Here is a 16,602-nt window from a genome sequence, read left to right on the forward strand (position 1 = left end):
GGCCGCAACTTCTAGGTGCGCTCACGTTCCCTATTTGCGCTGGCAAGCAGATCATCAACGGGGTGCAATTCTGGAAAGCTGCTAAAGCTCTTTGCGATATGGATGACATGGAGCGCCGTGCGCGCCGTGCCCATCGCAAGTAGATAAGGTATAGTTTGACTGCTTGTCTACTGGAAGTCCAAAAAGTCATAGGAAGAGTCAAGGTCGTGATTCCTTGCCTCCGATTCCACGCGATGGCTGATCGATTCGATCGTCGTCCACATCAATCCGTGTGAAATAAAGCTGCGGAGCGCACTAATTCCTAGGCCACGGTACAGCCGCAGAAACCGGCGCCAAGGAACATGGCGCACATTGAACTCGGTTGGGTGTGAATCACCACGCTGCAGCAGGCGCCGGAACACAGCCACAGCACTTTGTCGTTGCACACCTGCCAGTACGTCTCGCTGTACTTGCGTCTTGATGAGGTCGATTGGGTATATAGAGAACCACGACAAGATGCCACTCACCGACCCAATCAAAAATGATACGACGGGAGCAGGAGTTCCCATAAACATGTTGTTCCGTTCCATGCGATCACCAATCAACCGAATTGAGTCATAGAGGCCAAAGTAACACGCCGTTCCCGACATGTCGCGCAGCATATGCAAACGCAGTCCCAGGTAGAATCCACGTACGCCTCCGTGCGTCCGGTATATGTCACGAGCCGCCTCAAAACCTGAGCGTGGCTTGAAAACAAGTGGACTGGTATTACCACTCGCTTGATGGCGCTGGGTAGCGATCAGATACTCGAGCTGTCGTTCCACCTTAACAAGTTCAAAGGGTGCCGAAAAACAACTTATCATCGTGCCACTAGCAATACCCCCAACAAGCCCATACAGTGCGGTACGTGGGAGATGGTTTTCGCGCGGTCCAAAGTTTTGCTCCATCCATTTCCTCGTCGTAGAATACATGCTGAATGAAATGGTCCGCACAAAGGTAATTGTAATAAGCGGGATGGTGACACCTCGAAAGAAGCCTTGAACACCCTCTTCACGCATAACAGCCTGTGCACATTTCCAAGCATTTGGATAGTTTTTCACTTGCATGCGGCTTTTGACACTATCAAACTGGAGTGAGATTACAATCACGTACGGGAAAGGATGCCAATGTAGAGACAAGCGAGGCAGGTCCCGCAGCAACCACAGTTTGGTGATCTAGTGTCATTTTCCATCACATACCTTTTGCAAACTTTAAAAAGGCGCGGTACCGCTGAAGAAAGAGCGACTCGCGAGAACTGTCGCTCATCGCGTCCAGCGTCGCTCGCTTAGAGAGAGTACGAGCGATCCTGTGGGGCGTAAGCCGACTACCGAGGCTAACCGGTGCTGACTAATTAGTCTTACGGCATCGCACGGGCCTTTCGATAGCCTTAGATAGTCACGTATCAGCAGCTTAAATCGCTATCACAGCTAGCTGCTTCTGACCAGATGGTATTTCTCCCACATGAGACGAATCTGTCGTCCCACATTGGTCCGAGTGGTTAGAATGAGAATGATAAAGTGGGTGCGGATCTCGCAACTGACTCTGGGGCCCCATGAGTTGGGTGGCGCCTGCCCCGACATCGGTACGGGCGCGGGTATCTGAAGTAGGCATGTAGAGCGAGTCGTCCGTTGGCCTCTTCATTAAATGTGGGGTGACAATTCGCTCCATAAGGGCATGTAAATCAGGCCAACTCTTTCCGAAAGTTACGCACAATTCGTCATCGCAGTGAAAACCGTCTAGAAGCGAAGGTAATTCAGGGGGGTAGCTCAGAGCAGCAGGGCTGTGGGAAGTATGACGCATAGAAGGTCGAGGGGATTTACCACGGAAATTCATAGTCTTTGCGTCATGTGCCACAATGGCTACGTCCACCGCAGTGGCCAGTTGGCGATGCGCTCCTTGCCGAGATGATGATTTACTAGTAATAGCGGGCCGTAGATCCTTGGCTCTCGAAAAGGAGCTGACATTGGCCGATGAATCGTGTTCTTCATGCGTGACATAGGAGCTAGACGAGAGGCCTTGGAAAAAATGGGAAAACATGCTCGATCGAGCTGGTGGCGATGGAATAGCGTTAGTCCCGTTCCCTTCCATCATGGCTGGCTGAGTATTTGGCGCATCATCCGTTTGAGAGGAATCGAGAGGCTCGTTCGAGCTCATTAACACGGGGTATCGGTGAACGCGACGCACAAATCCTTTAATCACACCAAACGTGATGAATCGCCGAATATCGATCGAATGCACATAATGACCCGCAATCTCTACCCATTCGTGCAGGGTGCGACCACTGCGAAGTAGGGAATACATTCTGAACAATGTGGGTACAGGGAGAGGAAGATGACCTGGACGCGCGACGTATGAGGCGCACTCATTGCCCATCTGAACATCGTCAAACATGCGCGCGACTTGAGGTCGCAGCACGTAGATATTCGAGAATTGGAAAATATCAATCACAATCGCAAATGAATAGTATATTAAGTGTTCCACGCACTGGCACACCAAGGCGATGTCTGTGTCTGCCAATTCGGATATTCGCTTAACATGGTTTGTGCCATCCACAAGGGGTAGCAGCTTGACGAGTGTCAGGTCCCAACCATCATGAACATAACTAGACATATCCAACAAGAGCACGGGCACATCCCATGGATGGACTGGGGCTGGGTTTATAAAGGCAGGAAATACCTTTAGATTGATGGCATCTCGGACCGTCCGTCCTAGACCGTGCAACTGCTCCCCTTGTGATCGTTCAGGCGCACTTGTGGACGATGCGGGAGGGTTCAACGTCGATATCTGGTTCTTGTCTGACGGGCCAGTCTCAGATAGAGTGCCCAGTGCACTAGGCCGCTTTTTGTCCACGGGACAATGCTGATCCTGAGATTTGTGCGCCTCGCGAACACGTCCCAAAGGACCCAGAGCTTGTGCAATGAGACGATCTAGCTCTTCTGACTCAACTAGCGTTAGGTTACCCTGCGGCTCATCATTGGCCAACACAGCGCCATTGCCGTCAACCATCGAGTCCACAGCTTCCGGGAGTGCGACAAAAGACTCATAGTATGCATTCAAGTCTTCATAGAGCTGCTCCACAAGACCATATAGGCGAGGCAAGTTATCTAGCTTGGACACAAACGACTCTTCTTTCTGCTGAGTGAGAGCCGACAGACATACCTCGAGGAGACAGAGAGAGCGTGCACATTTTCGAACAATAGGCTCATAGGCTTGGACGTCGACGTGTGCCTCAAAAACAAAACACAGGTTGAAGATAAAGTGGTTTCGCTCGTATTTCTCAGTTTGATCCAAGAGTACAGGAAAACCCAGAACCTTGTAGCTTCGACGGTGTCCCATTTCGTTAGGATGCGACCCAACGACACATGTTACGAGTCTGCCGCAGAGGGGGGCTTTGGGTATCACAAAGTCTGACAGCGACGAAAAGTCCAGCATTAATCGCCGCTGGCTGGTCGGCAAGGACGACGTCGGCGTACGCCCCGGCTGATAAAAAGTATCTTCGGGCATCTGAAACAGAACCCTAGGCCCATCCGTAGGATGAAATATCGAGAAGAATGTTGCCTCCAACCGAGGCAAAAGCCCCTGCCGTGAAGACAGCGATTCTATCCCGCTAGTGGGCATGTGCGCGAGAGACAAGTCGTGGCGTCGCCCGATCCTAGGGATGAGCCACGTGCAAACGATCGGCACTTCCACTATGACTTTGTGGATTGCGTGGGGGGCCCTATGGCTAGGGTGGCTTGCCGCCGTACAGGGCCTCTTGCTCAGTGACCAGAGCATAAGGGAAATACTACAGGCGGATAGTCGCCCATGGCTGGACGTTACGAATTCGTCCTCGCTGCTATCCCGCATCCTGATTCCGCGAGTTTCTGGCACACACAATAATTCACTGGTGCGCGACGCGCTCATCGAGCCGTTTCTCTCGCGAGTGGACATTTCCGGGCGGCCCAAGTGGCATGTTGATACAATTCCATTTGAGGCAACGACACCGCTGGGCAAGAGAAACATGACCAATATCATTCTGACGCGTGACCCCCATGCATCGCGGAAGCTGGTTCTGGCGGCCCATTACGACTCCAAATACTTTCCATCAGACAGCACCGAAGCTGGCTTTGTGGGTGCTACAGACAGTGCCTTTCCCTGTGCGCTGCTAGTGGATGTCGCCATGTCACTCGATGCCAAGCTGGATGCGTATACACACAGTCGGAATGCCTCGCGTGGCTCCCATGGTATGTTCGACAACGGTGTGTCCCTGGAAATTGTTTTCTTTGATGGTGAGGAAGCCTTTGTGACATGGTCGCGCACAGATTCTGTGTATGGCGCCCAGCAGTTGGCGGCGCTATGGGCCGACACATGGACGCTCCCGGGCTCCTCGCTACCCTACGAGCCCCGGCACGAGGTGGGCCCATCGTCTGCGGTGCGTCGGATCCACACGATCGACCACATGGTCCTCTTTGATTTGCTTGGCGCTGCAGGGCCCAGAATACCCATTTTCTTCCGGAGCACCGGTCACTTGCACGGTCTGTTGGCGCAGATTGAGCGTCGACTCGATAAGAACCAATGGCTGTGGCCGCCAGGCACGCAGCACCCGCCCATCTTTCAGTCGTATATGAGCAGCGGCATGGTGCAAGATGACCACATCCCCTTTCTGGAGCGCGGCGTGCCCATCCTGCACCTGATACCCTATCCATTCCCCTCGGTGTGGCACACAGCGCGCGACAATCAACAGGCACTCGATCGCGAAACTATGGACGCATGGTCAAAGCTGGCGCGCGTGTTCACGGCAGAGTACCTGGGCCTGACATGAGCTCCCGCAGGAGCGCTTCGCGCTGCAGGGAGATAAATGCACTGGCCTCCGAGCCCGCTTCCTGTCGAACGACGGCATCCAAGTCGGCTAGAGAGCGCCCCCCCAGCTGTGAAGTGAGCCACTGCGCAAGAAGCAGTCGCGCCCATAGGCGCGGCTTAAGCGGTGTCTCGGCATGGCTTTCTGCGCGCGGGAATTCCACGACCTCAAGCATGGTTTTGGCACAGCATGCCTCGAGACACTGTGCTTCGCCCGTAGCGGTCCACGCATCTAGCACCCGCTTCGTAGCGTCCGGTAGGGCACGCGAATGATGTGCCATGTCGGATATAGCTTGTAAGCGCACGAGACTCCCAGGAGCGAGCGAGTGGCCCAGGCTCGACACGCGCAGCCCGTACTCGTCGTGTCGGAGAACGCCGAGGTGGACAGCGCGCCGTACGAGGGCGTCGGCCAGATGCGACAGCGCGGAGCTGGGGTCTGTGCGGTCATTTTCGCCGTCGATATCATAGTACACGGGATTCGCACGCATTCGCACAGCAAGATACGATGCGCGCAGCCAGGTCACAATATCGCTCACGGAGGCAACGCGATGGGCCTGCAGCTCCACAAGCAGACTTTCGGCCAAGTCGGGCGAGTCGTGCAGTGGGGATTCCACAGCAAGGGGCGTCCACAAAAGGCGCTCTAGTGTCGGCGCGTGTACTTGCTGACAGAGAATCAGCATGTCTCCATTGGTATCGTTGGGACGCACCGCGCAGCGTTGCAGAGAGAGCAGGTGCTCTGTCGTCATCTGCTTCACGGATCGCGAGCCGTGCTCGGTATACTGCGTACCCAGGACAATGACCAAGGGCACGCGGAATGGCACGTCTGCATCATGGGGACAAAGTATAGCACGGAGTAGACCCGCCTCCATCATCTGCTCCAGTGCCGCACGGTCACCTGGCGCAAGGCCAGGGTGCCAAACGGCGATGCCCTGGCGGACTAAGTTCGCCAGTTCGGCGTTCTTCCAGCGATGTGCGGTGTTTTCCGTGTCCACAGGCATGGCGATACCTGCCGTGGCCATACGCGCCACCAACTCCTGCGCCGCCGTGAAGCACTGCGCCCGCGTCGGTGCAAACAGCAGCGCTGGGCCACCATGGGCAAGCATCTTGTCGAGCGCAGGTTTTGCGTACGCCTTGACGAGCGTGTCAGAGTACGGCACATCCACGGTTGCAAATGAAGTGGCCACAGGATACGGTGAGTCGCGCGGATCCCACACAAACGTGGTGTGCAGCGGTACCTGCAGCCACTGAGCCAGCGAATGCGCCGTGGACAGACTCAGCGCTGTAGCGACCACGCGCGCCATGGGCGCAGTTCGACGGAGATGCATCACAGCCAGCTCGTACGTTGTATCAAGCTGATGCAGGTGCGACAACACGACAAGCGACGGAGCGACCGACGCCCATCCATGCTGCGCACCGAATGCCAGTGCATCGCGAGCGGTGACCACGTACCACGCCGGCTCTGCGCTGCGCGTGATTTGGGTACGCACTTCAATGCCCAGCCACGGGGCCAGCTCGCGGCCTAGGCGCACGGCTAACGTGGCGCGTGCGTCATCCGGCGCCACCCACACAACGGCGCCTTGCGCGAGGGCACGACCCACAGCGAACAGCGCGACGGTCGTCTTGCCCGTGCCGTGCGGCGCACACAGCAGCACAGATGAGCGTGTATGCGCAAGTGTATGTAGGACCTGCGTCTGCATTGCATTCAGCGTCGATAGGCCACGTGCTTCCCGCAGCGCTGTCGTCATGGCGCTCTCCGAGAGCGTCTGCAATTGGAGCAGTGGCACGTCGAACAGCGGTGTGAGTGGCGTAGGCGGCGGACATGCGACGGTATCGAGTGTTACGTCTACGCGTCCTTCCGCAGCGAGCCAGTGCAACGAGGACCAAACGACACTGTATGCCTCCTCCGCGGCAGGGCGTGTCACGGGGGACGAGAGCGGCACCTGTACCTCCCATTCGTACGACTCGCTACGCGCCGAGGGCGGGCGGATCATAATGCGATCTGAGAACACCACGCGTTGTGCTGCATCTTCAATCCAGACGATCAGGGGAAGCGAGGTGCCATGCAAACGATCGTCCCATATAAATGCGGGCTGAAGGCGCACCTGTAAGCAGACAAACGACCCCGGCATAGGGCGCACAGCGACGCGTAGACCCATGGCAGGAAAGCGTTCGGCAGCTTCGTGCACCAATTTCGCAATGCGTTCATTCGCACGCAGCAAATCGGCGAGCGGGCCGAGCGGCAGCGCGCGGATCTGACTGACCTCAAGTTCGTCGGCATAAGTAGCAATTTTGTGCAGGATATCAGGAGACAGGTGCGTGCACTGCTTCATCGGATGTTCGAACGGCCAGACGCGGCGATCCACAGCCTTGGCGAGCTGCAGGAACGAGGCCGCCGATACGCCGTAGCCCCGGTCGAGGGACAAGTCAAAGAGTGCCAGAAGAATGCGCCCCGCGTTTTGCGCCACATAGCGAGCATCGCTAATAAGAGCAAAGTCATCCATGGGCAAGTACGAGACGTGCGCCTGCAGAAGGATGTTGACCTTGCCGGGGGCCGTTGCGACGCCGCCGCCGACCTCGCAAGGCACCTGCTCCAGCAGGCGCGTAAGCTCAGCCTCTTCACTCTCGCGGAGCGCGACCTGCGCAAAGTCTGATGCACGCGACATGAGATCGAGTGCGTCCGCTTCACGCAGGCCATTACGAAGCCGCTCATGGAAGATCTCAATGGTCTTGTAGCTCAAATAGTAGCGCGAGGCAATGCGACCCACATTCGTCGGGTGCAATGCACCTGTTTGGGCGTCCATCGTGGCCATGCCATGTTGAACGAGTATATTCGCCGCATGCATAATCCAATGTTTGCGCCGCTGGAGGAGGGCTGGATCACTCAGCAGATCGTGAGCATCGAGCCCGTAGATGAGCGGCGCTTTCTTCAGGCGCGTGAAGAGATAGGTAAAGCCAAGCCACGAGACACCGTCGTCCACACTCGACACCGAACCGAGCGCAACCTCGGCGTTGAGCGCATCGACGATGCCGCGGAGGAACGTCGACTCGATTGGATGCGACGACGTGATCAGGTCGATATAGTGGGAGAGCTTCTCGCTGCTCGTGCAGATGAAACTCACGCCCACATCCTCAAACTGTGGACGACCCGCACGACCAAAGATCTGCAGAACATCGAGGATGCCGAGGTCAACCATCTTGCCCTGCTCCGCGTCGTATACATCCGTGCCCTTGATCAGCACGGCATAGGCGGGCAGGTTAACACCCCATGCTAGCGTCGCCGTACAACACAGTACACGCGTGGCGCCTGCGGCGAACAACTGCTCACTCAGGTCGCGGTCACTGCGGAGCATGCCTGCATGGTGGATGCCAATACCGTGCTGGTACAGCTCACGCAGCTCCTTGTTGCGCGATTGCCCGACCTGCTTTTCGAAGCGAGTCGGATCGCGCCCGTCAGTCAGCAAGCTCGAGATATCGTCGTCGCGCCCCAGCTCGAGCAGTGCCTGCGCTGTCTTGACAGTATCTTTACGTGTGTGGACAAACACCATGACAGGGTGACCATCGCGTACTAACTCCCACACCTTTTCGTAGGCAATACGATCGAGGTGCGTGCGCGCGAGGGACGAGCCGTGCTTGCCGCGCACACCAATAAAGTGCTGCTCGAGTGGCACGGGACGGAACGATGGGCCAAAGTAAAACATGCCGCGGTAGCGATTGACGCCCAGAAAGTCGGCCACATCCACATAGTTCGGTAGCGTCGCCGACAGACCGACGATGCGGATCATCGATTGCGTCGATTCCACGAGACGCTGCGTGCGCGCAACGATCGTCTCAATCACAGCGCCGCGCTCTTCATGCAGGAGATGCACTTCGTCCATGATCAGCAGGCGCACAGAGAGAGCTAGTTCGCCATCGCCCGTTGGCTTCCGCGTCACGACGTCCCACTTCTCAGGCGTCGTAACGATCATCTGTGTCTCAGCCATCTCCTTCCGAGTGAGCTGCATATCACCAGTCAGCTCGCGCACCTGCAGACCCAAGAAACGCAGGCGCTTGGAAAACTTAGCCACGACTTCCGCTACGAGCGCCTTCATGGGCGCCACATACACCATCTTGAAGGCATTGCGGTCCACGTGGATACGTTCTCCATCGATGCGCGCATGCCGCCGCACACACTGCAGGATCGACAGCATTGCAACGTCCGTCTTACCTGCACCTGTGGGCGCACACACTAGTAGATTTTCATTGGTCTTGTACGCCATAGGATACACAGCACTCTGCAGGCGGTTGAGAGTTTGGTACTGGTGGAACGCACCGCGGCAAAGCACGTCCATCTCGTCCAGAGTGATCAGCCGCTCGTTGGTGCGGAACGGCAGGGGCTGGCTGCGAGGAATTGTGACCTCTTCGTAGTACGATTCATGTACACGCGTCGTTCCGACAGGTAGAGCGTACCGCGTGCCAAAAGCGGTGAGAATACTGCCGTGCTCGCCACTACTGTACACGTTGGGGTACATCTCAGCCTCGTCCGAGGATGGGAGGAGCGCCAGTGGCTCCTTTGCGCTGCCGACGCCCTGCGCACGCTGTGCGAGGTGGCGACGTAGTTTCGCGGCAGTACCGGACGGCTTCGCTAGAAGTGCCATGGCAAGCTCGAGGTGCTCGAAGCCGAGCAGCTCCGCCAGCGCCGAGGCGGCTGTGTCTGCGTCGAATGGCCCAGAGGGCTGCAGCACATCGACGACGGCGTGCACGATGCGATCCTTCTCACCCGCATCCAAAGTCCCTGCGTCGAGGTGACGCAGTAGCACAGCGGCAGCGCCCGAGTCAGCCGCCTGTGGCTCAGCAGGTGTGGCAAGGCGCGCGAGCTGCGCCCAGATATGTGAGGGGACGCGCTGTGGCGCCGCGGATGGCGGCGGCGCAGCGGCAGCAAGCGAAGCTAACGATGCATCGAGCGGTTCGAGCGGCGGGCACTCGCCCTCGACGAGCGCGCTCACATAGCGGCGAGGATCGCCGCTCATCCGCCGCGACGTGGGTCGGTTGAGCCAATGGTGCTGCGGCGCCCCTGCTGTGACTGGAGTCCAAATAATTGCGATCGGCCCCTTGTCTTCTTTCTACGAGGTACGCACCGCCGCCAAGCCAGCGAAGGATGAGCAACCCATTCATCAATCTGTCAATCCAATGAAGGCTCTGGCCTCATGCATAGACACCGGGATTCCTGAGCGCTTGGCATCGAGAGCAGGCTGACGGCAGTACGTACACAGAGCGTCCTATACGGCCATGATGAGCGTAAAACACAAGTAAGCGACAACACCGACAGGTGCTGGGCGACCAAATATGCGTTATTGTCCTGAGCTCAATGGATGCACTTATTAGAACACGCTAACAACAGATGTGTGCGGACAGTACGCACGCGGTTGAGAAGGATGACGCCGTGTTCCACCTGCCGGGGCACCCGCTCCCTGCGCTGGTCACACTCGATAGCACGGATGGCACTGGAGTCGACCTCTTCATGTTGTCGCTGCGCCGTCCAGTGTTGCTGAATCTCTTCGCGATGCCCGTGCGCGACGGTCAGGTCGATATTCGTGCAGCTGCGCAGCATGAGAGCGCTCAGCAACTGCGTGCCATCAATGCGGAGCTCGATGGGCTCCGGCAGCAGATGCCCGACCTCGCAGTGCTGGGACTGAGCCTGCATGGGCCTGAATGTCTCCGGCGTGTGCGCGACAATTTGCAACTACGGTTCGAGCTGCTAAGCGACCGGCATCGTGCGTGGACGGATCGGCTTGAGCTGCCTCTGCAGCCGCAGGATGATGGGTCGATGGCTCTCCGTCGGTGCACGATGCTGCTCGTTGAGGGCCAAGTGTCGCGGCTCGACTTTCCATTGCGCCAGCCGACCGAGGTGGGCCGTCGTGCGATAGAGCTTCTGCGTCGTGAAATGGGCGCTATGTAAATTAGCTACTGCTTCTTCTCGTGCAGGCGGCGAATGCGCTGAAACTCGGCGGCCTTCTGCTGCTGCACCTCCTTGCGCGCCTTCGTACCGGCCCAGTCGGGGCCCAACACCTTGCGGCGCGAGGCGAGCAGGCGCGTGTACAGCACATAGAGGCCAGGCACGTACACGGGCAAGAGCGCCAGGAACGCGAGGTCCCGCAGCGACCATGCGGACAGATTCTCCCAGGGCCAGCCACGGTGCACCGGCAGCGTGGCATAGATGAGCGACACCTCGCCCAGCACACCCAGTGGATACAGCACAATGAAGCCAGAGTAGCGCGCCCACAGCGCAATGAACGACGGCGAGCGCAGCAGCTGATTCACATAGAAGGGGTAGCGTGCAATTTCGCTGAGCGACCAGGCGCACACCATGAGCGCATAGAACGGCGAGTGCGCGGCAGCCTCGTACTTTTCCGAGATGCCCCACACAACAATCAGGCGTGACATGACTTGCACGGCCGTGATCAGCACGTTCGAGCGCACCCAGCCGACCGCCGCATGCACAACCTCCATCACAGCAAGCGTCTGCGTGATCACGACGAGCGGGCCGATGTAGTCGTGCAGATTCGAGGCGCGGCGCAGAATCGCCGCAGCGAGCGGGGGATAGGCGCCATACTCGATGAGGGCACCCGCCACCTTAGCGGGCAGCACACGCTGAACGGCCTCGGCCACCGTGGCGTACATCATCTGGCGGGCCGAGTCGCCGTGTAGCATATACAGGACAACGCCGGCAAATACGCGCAGCCATAGTACAAAAGAAAAGAGGTTGTAGAACACAAGGTACGCCGTCACAAGCGGGCGAGAACGGGCCTTGGGAGCGGGCACAGCGGACATGGTGGAATAAGGCCGAGCGCCGGCCGGCGATCCGATTCACGTGCACTGATTCACCCAACGGATCTCATCGAGATGCGTGGGGCAGAGCCTTGGGTGCTGGCCGCCCTGCTCGTGGCCGTGTTGACCACGCATGTGATTGTCGCGCCTAGCACCAAGGTCGAGGAAAGCTTTACACTGCAGGCCGTGCATGATATCTGGGCGTTCGGCATCAGGCCTGAAGCCCGCTCCCAGGTATGCGTACCGTTCTCATCCTAGTACGACCATGTCTCCTTCCCTGGCGCTGTGCCGCGCTCATTCGTCGGACCGCTTCTCCTAGCCACCGTGATGTGGCCAGCATCTGTGCTGTCGTATATGACTGGTGACTCAACACACGCACAACTCGGCCTGCGCATGGGCCTGGCCGCGTGCACGGCCGGCGCTTTGGTTGTGTGGGTGTACGCCGTGTTTCCGACGCAACGCACGCCGCGACGGCTCTTCGTCCTTCTGACTGCGTCGCAGTTCCACCTGCCGTTCTGGGCGGGTCGCACGACGCCGAACAGCGTAGCACTGCCGCTCGTCCTCATCGCGCTGGCGCTTGTCGTGAGGAGACGCCGCATGTACGTGGGCCTAGCGCTACTCGCAGCCACCGCCGTTGTACTGCGTCTTGAGCTCTTGGGTCTCGCTATTCCGTGCTATCTCGCCGCATGGATCGCGTTTGACCGCCCGCTTGTGCACCTCGTCCCGCTCGGTCTCACCTCGTGTGTGGCAGGAGTTGCTCTGAGCATCCTCGTCGACTCGTACTTTTGGCAGGGTCCCTTTCTGTGGCCCGAAGGCGATGCCCTCCTGTTCAATGTCGTCGAAGGGCACAGCGCCGAGTGGGGCATCGCGCCATGGTCTATGTACATGACCCAGGCGCTTCCCCGCCTCCTCGCTGCGGGGCTGCCGATGGCGGCGCTGGGCGCGATCGTCTACCTTCGCGACCGCACGACGGCCCTGCTTGCGTGGATAGCGGGCGTGCATGTGGCCCTGCTGAGTGCGCTACCCCACAAAGAGTGGCGATTTATCCTATACACGGTCCCGCTGTGGAACGCGCTCGCGGCGCGCGGCATGCACCGCTGTCTCGCGTACCCTGGCGGCATCCTAGTGGCTGGAGGTGTGCTCGCGATCAGTGCGGCACAGTGTGTACTCAGTCTCGCCGCGAGCGCACACAATTACCCCGGCGGCGCCGCGCTGGCGCTGCTTCATGAGCGTGTGCGAGGCGCAGCGCATGTGCACATTGACACGCTCTCGGCGATGACGGGCGTCTCGCTTTTCCAGAGCAAGCACCTTGCGCGCGCAAGCGCGTCGTGGGTGCCGAGTCAAGCGCCAGCGTGGATCTACAACAAGACGGAAAGCCCGCAGTTGGATTTGTGCCTGTTCACGCATATGCTCTCGGAGCGAGCATGTCCACCCGGGTTCCGCGACATGGCAGCCCCCATCCAGGGACTCTCGCGCGTTCAGCTGCAGCGTCCGGCAGACTTTATGCGTGCGTTGCGTGCAGCAGGACTGCGCCTCGCATGGCGCGTGTGGCCAGTGCGGCTCGTGACAGCCGATGCCATCCATGTGTGTGAGCGCGTACAGGCCTGCTAGATGTCGTCGAAGAGCAGACGCAAGTTCTCCATGGTATCCGCGGCGGGACCGCGCGGCTGCGACGCGAGTGCGTGCTCCACAAGCTTGCGCTTGTGCGCTTGGATGGCCAGGATCCGGTCCTCGATCGTGTCGTCGACGAGGAGGCGGTGCACGGTGACGGTGCGCGTCTGCCCAAGGCGGTGGATACGGTCGATCGCCTGTTCCTCACTGGTGTCAGTAGCCCATACGTACATACTGCTATTCCACCAGCAGTCCATGAGCCACACGTGATTCGCCGCGGTCACTGCGTGAGCAGAACATACGTACAGTTGAGTCCGACGCCGCCGGCCCGCAGCGAGATGAGCAGAAAGAGGGGCCCTGGCTCGTTGGCAAAGCGCGCCAGTACACCTTCGCGCTCTTTTTGTGACGTGCGTCCATCCAGACGCACGTATGTATAGCCCTGCTGCTCGATATGCGACTGGATCAGATCCAGAAAGCCCGTGAACTGCGAAAAGATGACACCTTTGCACGTCGGATCGGCGGCCGTAATGTTGGCAAGCTGCTTCATGAGCGCATCGAGCTTAGTGCTGCCCCGCACCGCGACATGGGGCGCTTTGGGCGGCTCTGTGCGCCGCACACTCTCTACCAGGTCCTCGGCCTGCACCGGCCCGCGGCGGCAGACGGGGCAGTGGGGCTCCTCGCCGCGGTCTTCACATGCCTGTAGGTATTGCACTAGGCACTCGCGGCACCCATGGTGCATGCACCGCGGCAAAAAGCACTTGGACGCCTTGAGCTCCATACAGAAAGGGCACTCGTCCTCGTCGGCCGGCGCCGAGGCAAGCAGCGTGTCGAGTACGTCGCGTGCATATGCGTCGGGCTTCTCCGACTCAAAGCGGCGCACAAGCTCGTGCAGCTGCGCCTCAAAGCTCGGCTCCTCTGGCGCGCGCTCGGCACGGGTTGGCAGGACGAGGTATGGGTGACACACTGCCTGGCGCAGGCGCATTAGGACGGCAAAGATGAGGCTGACATGCTGGCCCACAAGCCCCTGGGCCGCCAGATCGCGGTAACGCATGCGAGCACGGTCATAGACACTGAGGTAGATCTCGCGCTCGGCCTCAGAGAACGTCAGGCGCTGGGTATCGATAATCTTGGGCGGCAGCTCGACGATGCTGTGGCCATCCCGGTCTTTGGTGTGTTTTTCGCGGCGCAGGAGCAGGCTCGATAGGATGGCCTGGACAATGTCCAGCGCCTTGGCATTCTGACTTGCAAATGGCTTTGCTAAAAAGCTGTGGAAGAAGCGCGCATCGCCCCAGGGCTCGACGCGCAAGAACCGCAGCAAGCTGTACAAGTCCGTTAGTCGGTTCTGGATCGGTGTGCCAGTGAGCGCCCAGCGCCGATCTGCCTCGAGACGACACACGGCGCGCGCAGCGAGCGTGCTGCGGTTCTTGATGGTGTGTGCCTCGTCGAGCACGACTCGGTGCCAAGTCTCGTCAAACAGTGGCGAGATACTGCGCTTGTCGAGCTGCTTGAAGTCACTAGTTAGCGTGCCGTACGATGTAACAACCACATCGACACCGCCCGCGCGTACCTGTGCCCCCAGTTGCTCGCGCTGGTCGCCATAGTACAGCGCCACCGTGAGCGTGCCAGGGTGCGATGCGCGCTCCAGCTCGGTGCGCCACTGACTCAGCAGGCTCATGGGCGCCACGACCAGCGTGGCCGGCGTTCGAGAAGAGCGGTTTGGCGGGGCGCTGAACGATAAGCGTGCCTGCTGCAGGCCTGTACGTCGCGTAGGGCGCTCCGCTTCCGTGGCGCGATTCGCATGGATAAGACTCGCAAGCATGATTGTCTTGCCGAGTCCCATCTCGTCCGCCAGAATACCGCCCCGCGCACCGCGACTGGCTGGCTGGAACTCGAGACTGAGGTCGCCGATGTATGGGTTCATATAAAATAAGCCGAGCCCGACGTCTGCATCGTCAGCGAGCGGCCAGCGATATGCCTCCCACAGGGGATGCAGCGAAGAGGCGCGTACCGCCGTGTGGGCTGCTTCCATGCTCTGCATCCATGCGAGCGCCTGCTTCTGGTACGGCCGCAGCTCCAGAGCAAAGGTGGGCGGCGCATCAGCCATTGGTAAGAGCGCATCGTCCTTCTGAGCGCGTGCGTAGATGCTAGTTAGGCACTCGTCCGAAACCTCCGTCCCGTCGTCGTCGTCGTCCCGCTTGGTGCGAGTGACGGTGGCATGCGACGACGACGGCGCAGATTGCTCTGGCGCCAAGCTGCAGGCGCGGAATAAGCGCTGCAGTGCAACTTTACGGTGACGCAGTGACCGCTCTTGCTCCGTTTCGCCATCGCCAACACGGGGTGCGGCATCCTTCTCGAGCAGTATCTGACACTGCTGCGCCACACGCGCGGAAAACGCGTGGCGCGTCAGGTACGCGCGGATCTCTAGGAGTATATCGCTTCCGACTTCTAAGGAAGCAGCGCAGTCGATTACACGCCCATCCAGTTCGCATAGGTGCTCATCGAGGAGGCACGCCATCCAGCCTGCAACATCCACCGGGATACGACCGACTTCGAAGCCTGTGGTTAGCGAAGTGAACGCACCCCGAGCATTGCTGAAGCGCACCACATAGTCCGGTCTCACCTTGGTGCGTGATCCCCGAACGGATGTAGCACCCTTTGTCTTGGGCTTGCGCTGGATTAGCACCTGCTCGCCGTGCTGCAGGTAGCCAGTACCCTTGGTCATCGAATAGCCACAGAGCACAAAGGTACCGAGGTATCGTCGGTGCCAAGCAGTCTCTGCGTCGGGCGCATCATTCGCCCCGCGCTTCGCAGGCACATGCGCACGAGGCTCGCCGCCCGCCTCCTCAAAGAACAGCGGCGCGTCCTCGTCCGCCATGGCCGCCGACATGAGCGAGCTGGCACGCAATACCTCCACATCTATACCCTACACGACGTCCGTCTCGTCCATCCCACCGTCGCCCAGGCCATAGTCCGCGCTACTCGCCTCGCTTGCCCAATCGTCGTCCTCGTCGGAATTTTCGATGTGAGAAGGTACATCCTCGTCGGCATCGAGACCTGAGCGTCCCGTCCGTGCGATGCCGAGGGCCGCTGCAGGTGGTTCGGCATGGCCCACGAGGTCCTGCACCATTTCGTCCTTGCGAGCGCGTCGCTCCTGCAGCGCACGCTGCGCATGCTTCTGCGGCGACGTAAGTGTCATAGACTCCATGTGAGAGAGACGATCGGCGCCGATAACATGCTCCGTAGGCGCCTCAAAGCGATCCAATTCGGTGCGCGGCAGGGCTAGAGCGTCTTCGCCCCAGTCGTCGGGATCAGCTAGCCGGGACGACTCGTAGC

The 16,602-nt window shown here is 59.3% G+C and overlaps 6 protein-coding genes and 1 pseudogene across 7 annotated transcripts; 2 read left to right on the forward strand and 5 right to left on the reverse strand.

The window, feature by feature from the left end:
• Positions 1–167: 167 nt before the first annotated feature.
• Positions 168–1,284, reverse strand: MSY001_1977 (uncharacterized protein; the record flags this gene model as incomplete). The annotated part of the gene is made up of 3 exons (XM_018883807.1): positions 168–1,106; positions 1,132–1,193; positions 1,218–1,284. The coding sequence occupies 3 exons, from the start codon at positions 1,282–1,284 to the stop codon at positions 168–170; spliced, it is 1,068 nt and encodes a 355-aa protein (XP_018740530.1).
• A 91-nt stretch (positions 1,285–1,375) lies between these two features.
• Positions 1,376–3,354, reverse strand: MSY001_1978 (uncharacterized protein; the record flags this gene model as incomplete). The annotated part of the gene is made up of 3 exons (XM_018883808.1): positions 1,376–1,404; positions 1,503–1,651; positions 1,730–3,354. The coding sequence occupies 3 exons, from the start codon at positions 3,352–3,354 to the stop codon at positions 1,376–1,378; spliced, it is 1,803 nt and encodes a 600-aa protein (XP_018740531.1).
• A 322-nt stretch (positions 3,355–3,676) lies between these two features.
• MSY001_1979 (uncharacterized protein) lies at positions 3,677–4,819 on the forward strand (the record flags this gene model as incomplete). The annotated part of the gene is made up of 1 exon (XM_018883810.1): positions 3,677–4,819. The coding sequence occupies one exon, from the start codon at positions 3,677–3,679 to the stop codon at positions 4,817–4,819; it is 1,143 nt and encodes a 380-aa protein (XP_018740532.1).
• Positions 4,791–9,860, reverse strand: MSY001_1980 (annotated as a pseudogene). The gene is given in 2 exon segments: positions 4,791–9,058; positions 9,065–9,860. Coding segments are annotated over 2 exon segments (5,064 nt in total).
• Positions 9,861–10,794: 934 nt separating this feature from the next.
• Positions 10,795–11,661, reverse strand: MSY001_1981 (uncharacterized protein; the record flags this gene model as incomplete). Its single annotated transcript, XM_018883811.1, has 1 exon — positions 10,795–11,661. One exon carries the CDS (start codon positions 11,659–11,661, stop codon positions 10,795–10,797), a length of 867 nt encoding a protein of 288 aa, XP_018740533.1.
• A 72-nt stretch (positions 11,662–11,733) lies between these two features.
• On the forward strand, positions 11,734–13,528 carry ALG12 (ER alpha-1,6-mannosyltransferase-like protein; the record flags this gene model as incomplete). Its single annotated transcript, XM_018883812.1, has 4 exons — positions 11,734–11,892; positions 12,160–13,165; positions 13,261–13,468; positions 13,519–13,528. 4 exons carry the CDS (start codon positions 11,734–11,736, stop codon positions 13,526–13,528), a joined length of 1,383 nt encoding a protein of 460 aa, XP_018740534.1.
• MSY001_1983 (uncharacterized protein) lies at positions 13,266–16,144 on the reverse strand (the record flags this gene model as incomplete). The annotated part of the gene is made up of 2 exons (XM_018883813.1): positions 13,266–13,552; positions 13,576–16,144. The coding sequence occupies 2 exons, from the start codon at positions 16,142–16,144 to the stop codon at positions 13,266–13,268; spliced, it is 2,856 nt and encodes a 951-aa protein (XP_018740535.1).
• Between the last annotated feature and the right edge of the window lie 458 nt (positions 16,145–16,602).

Source organism: Malassezia sympodialis, genomic scaffold (genome assembly GCF_000349305.1).
Source record: "Malassezia sympodialis ATCC 42132 genomic scaffold, msy_sf_9, whole genome shotgun sequence".
Taxonomy (NCBI): domain Eukaryota; kingdom Fungi; phylum Basidiomycota; class Malasseziomycetes; order Malasseziales; family Malasseziaceae; genus Malassezia; species Malassezia sympodialis.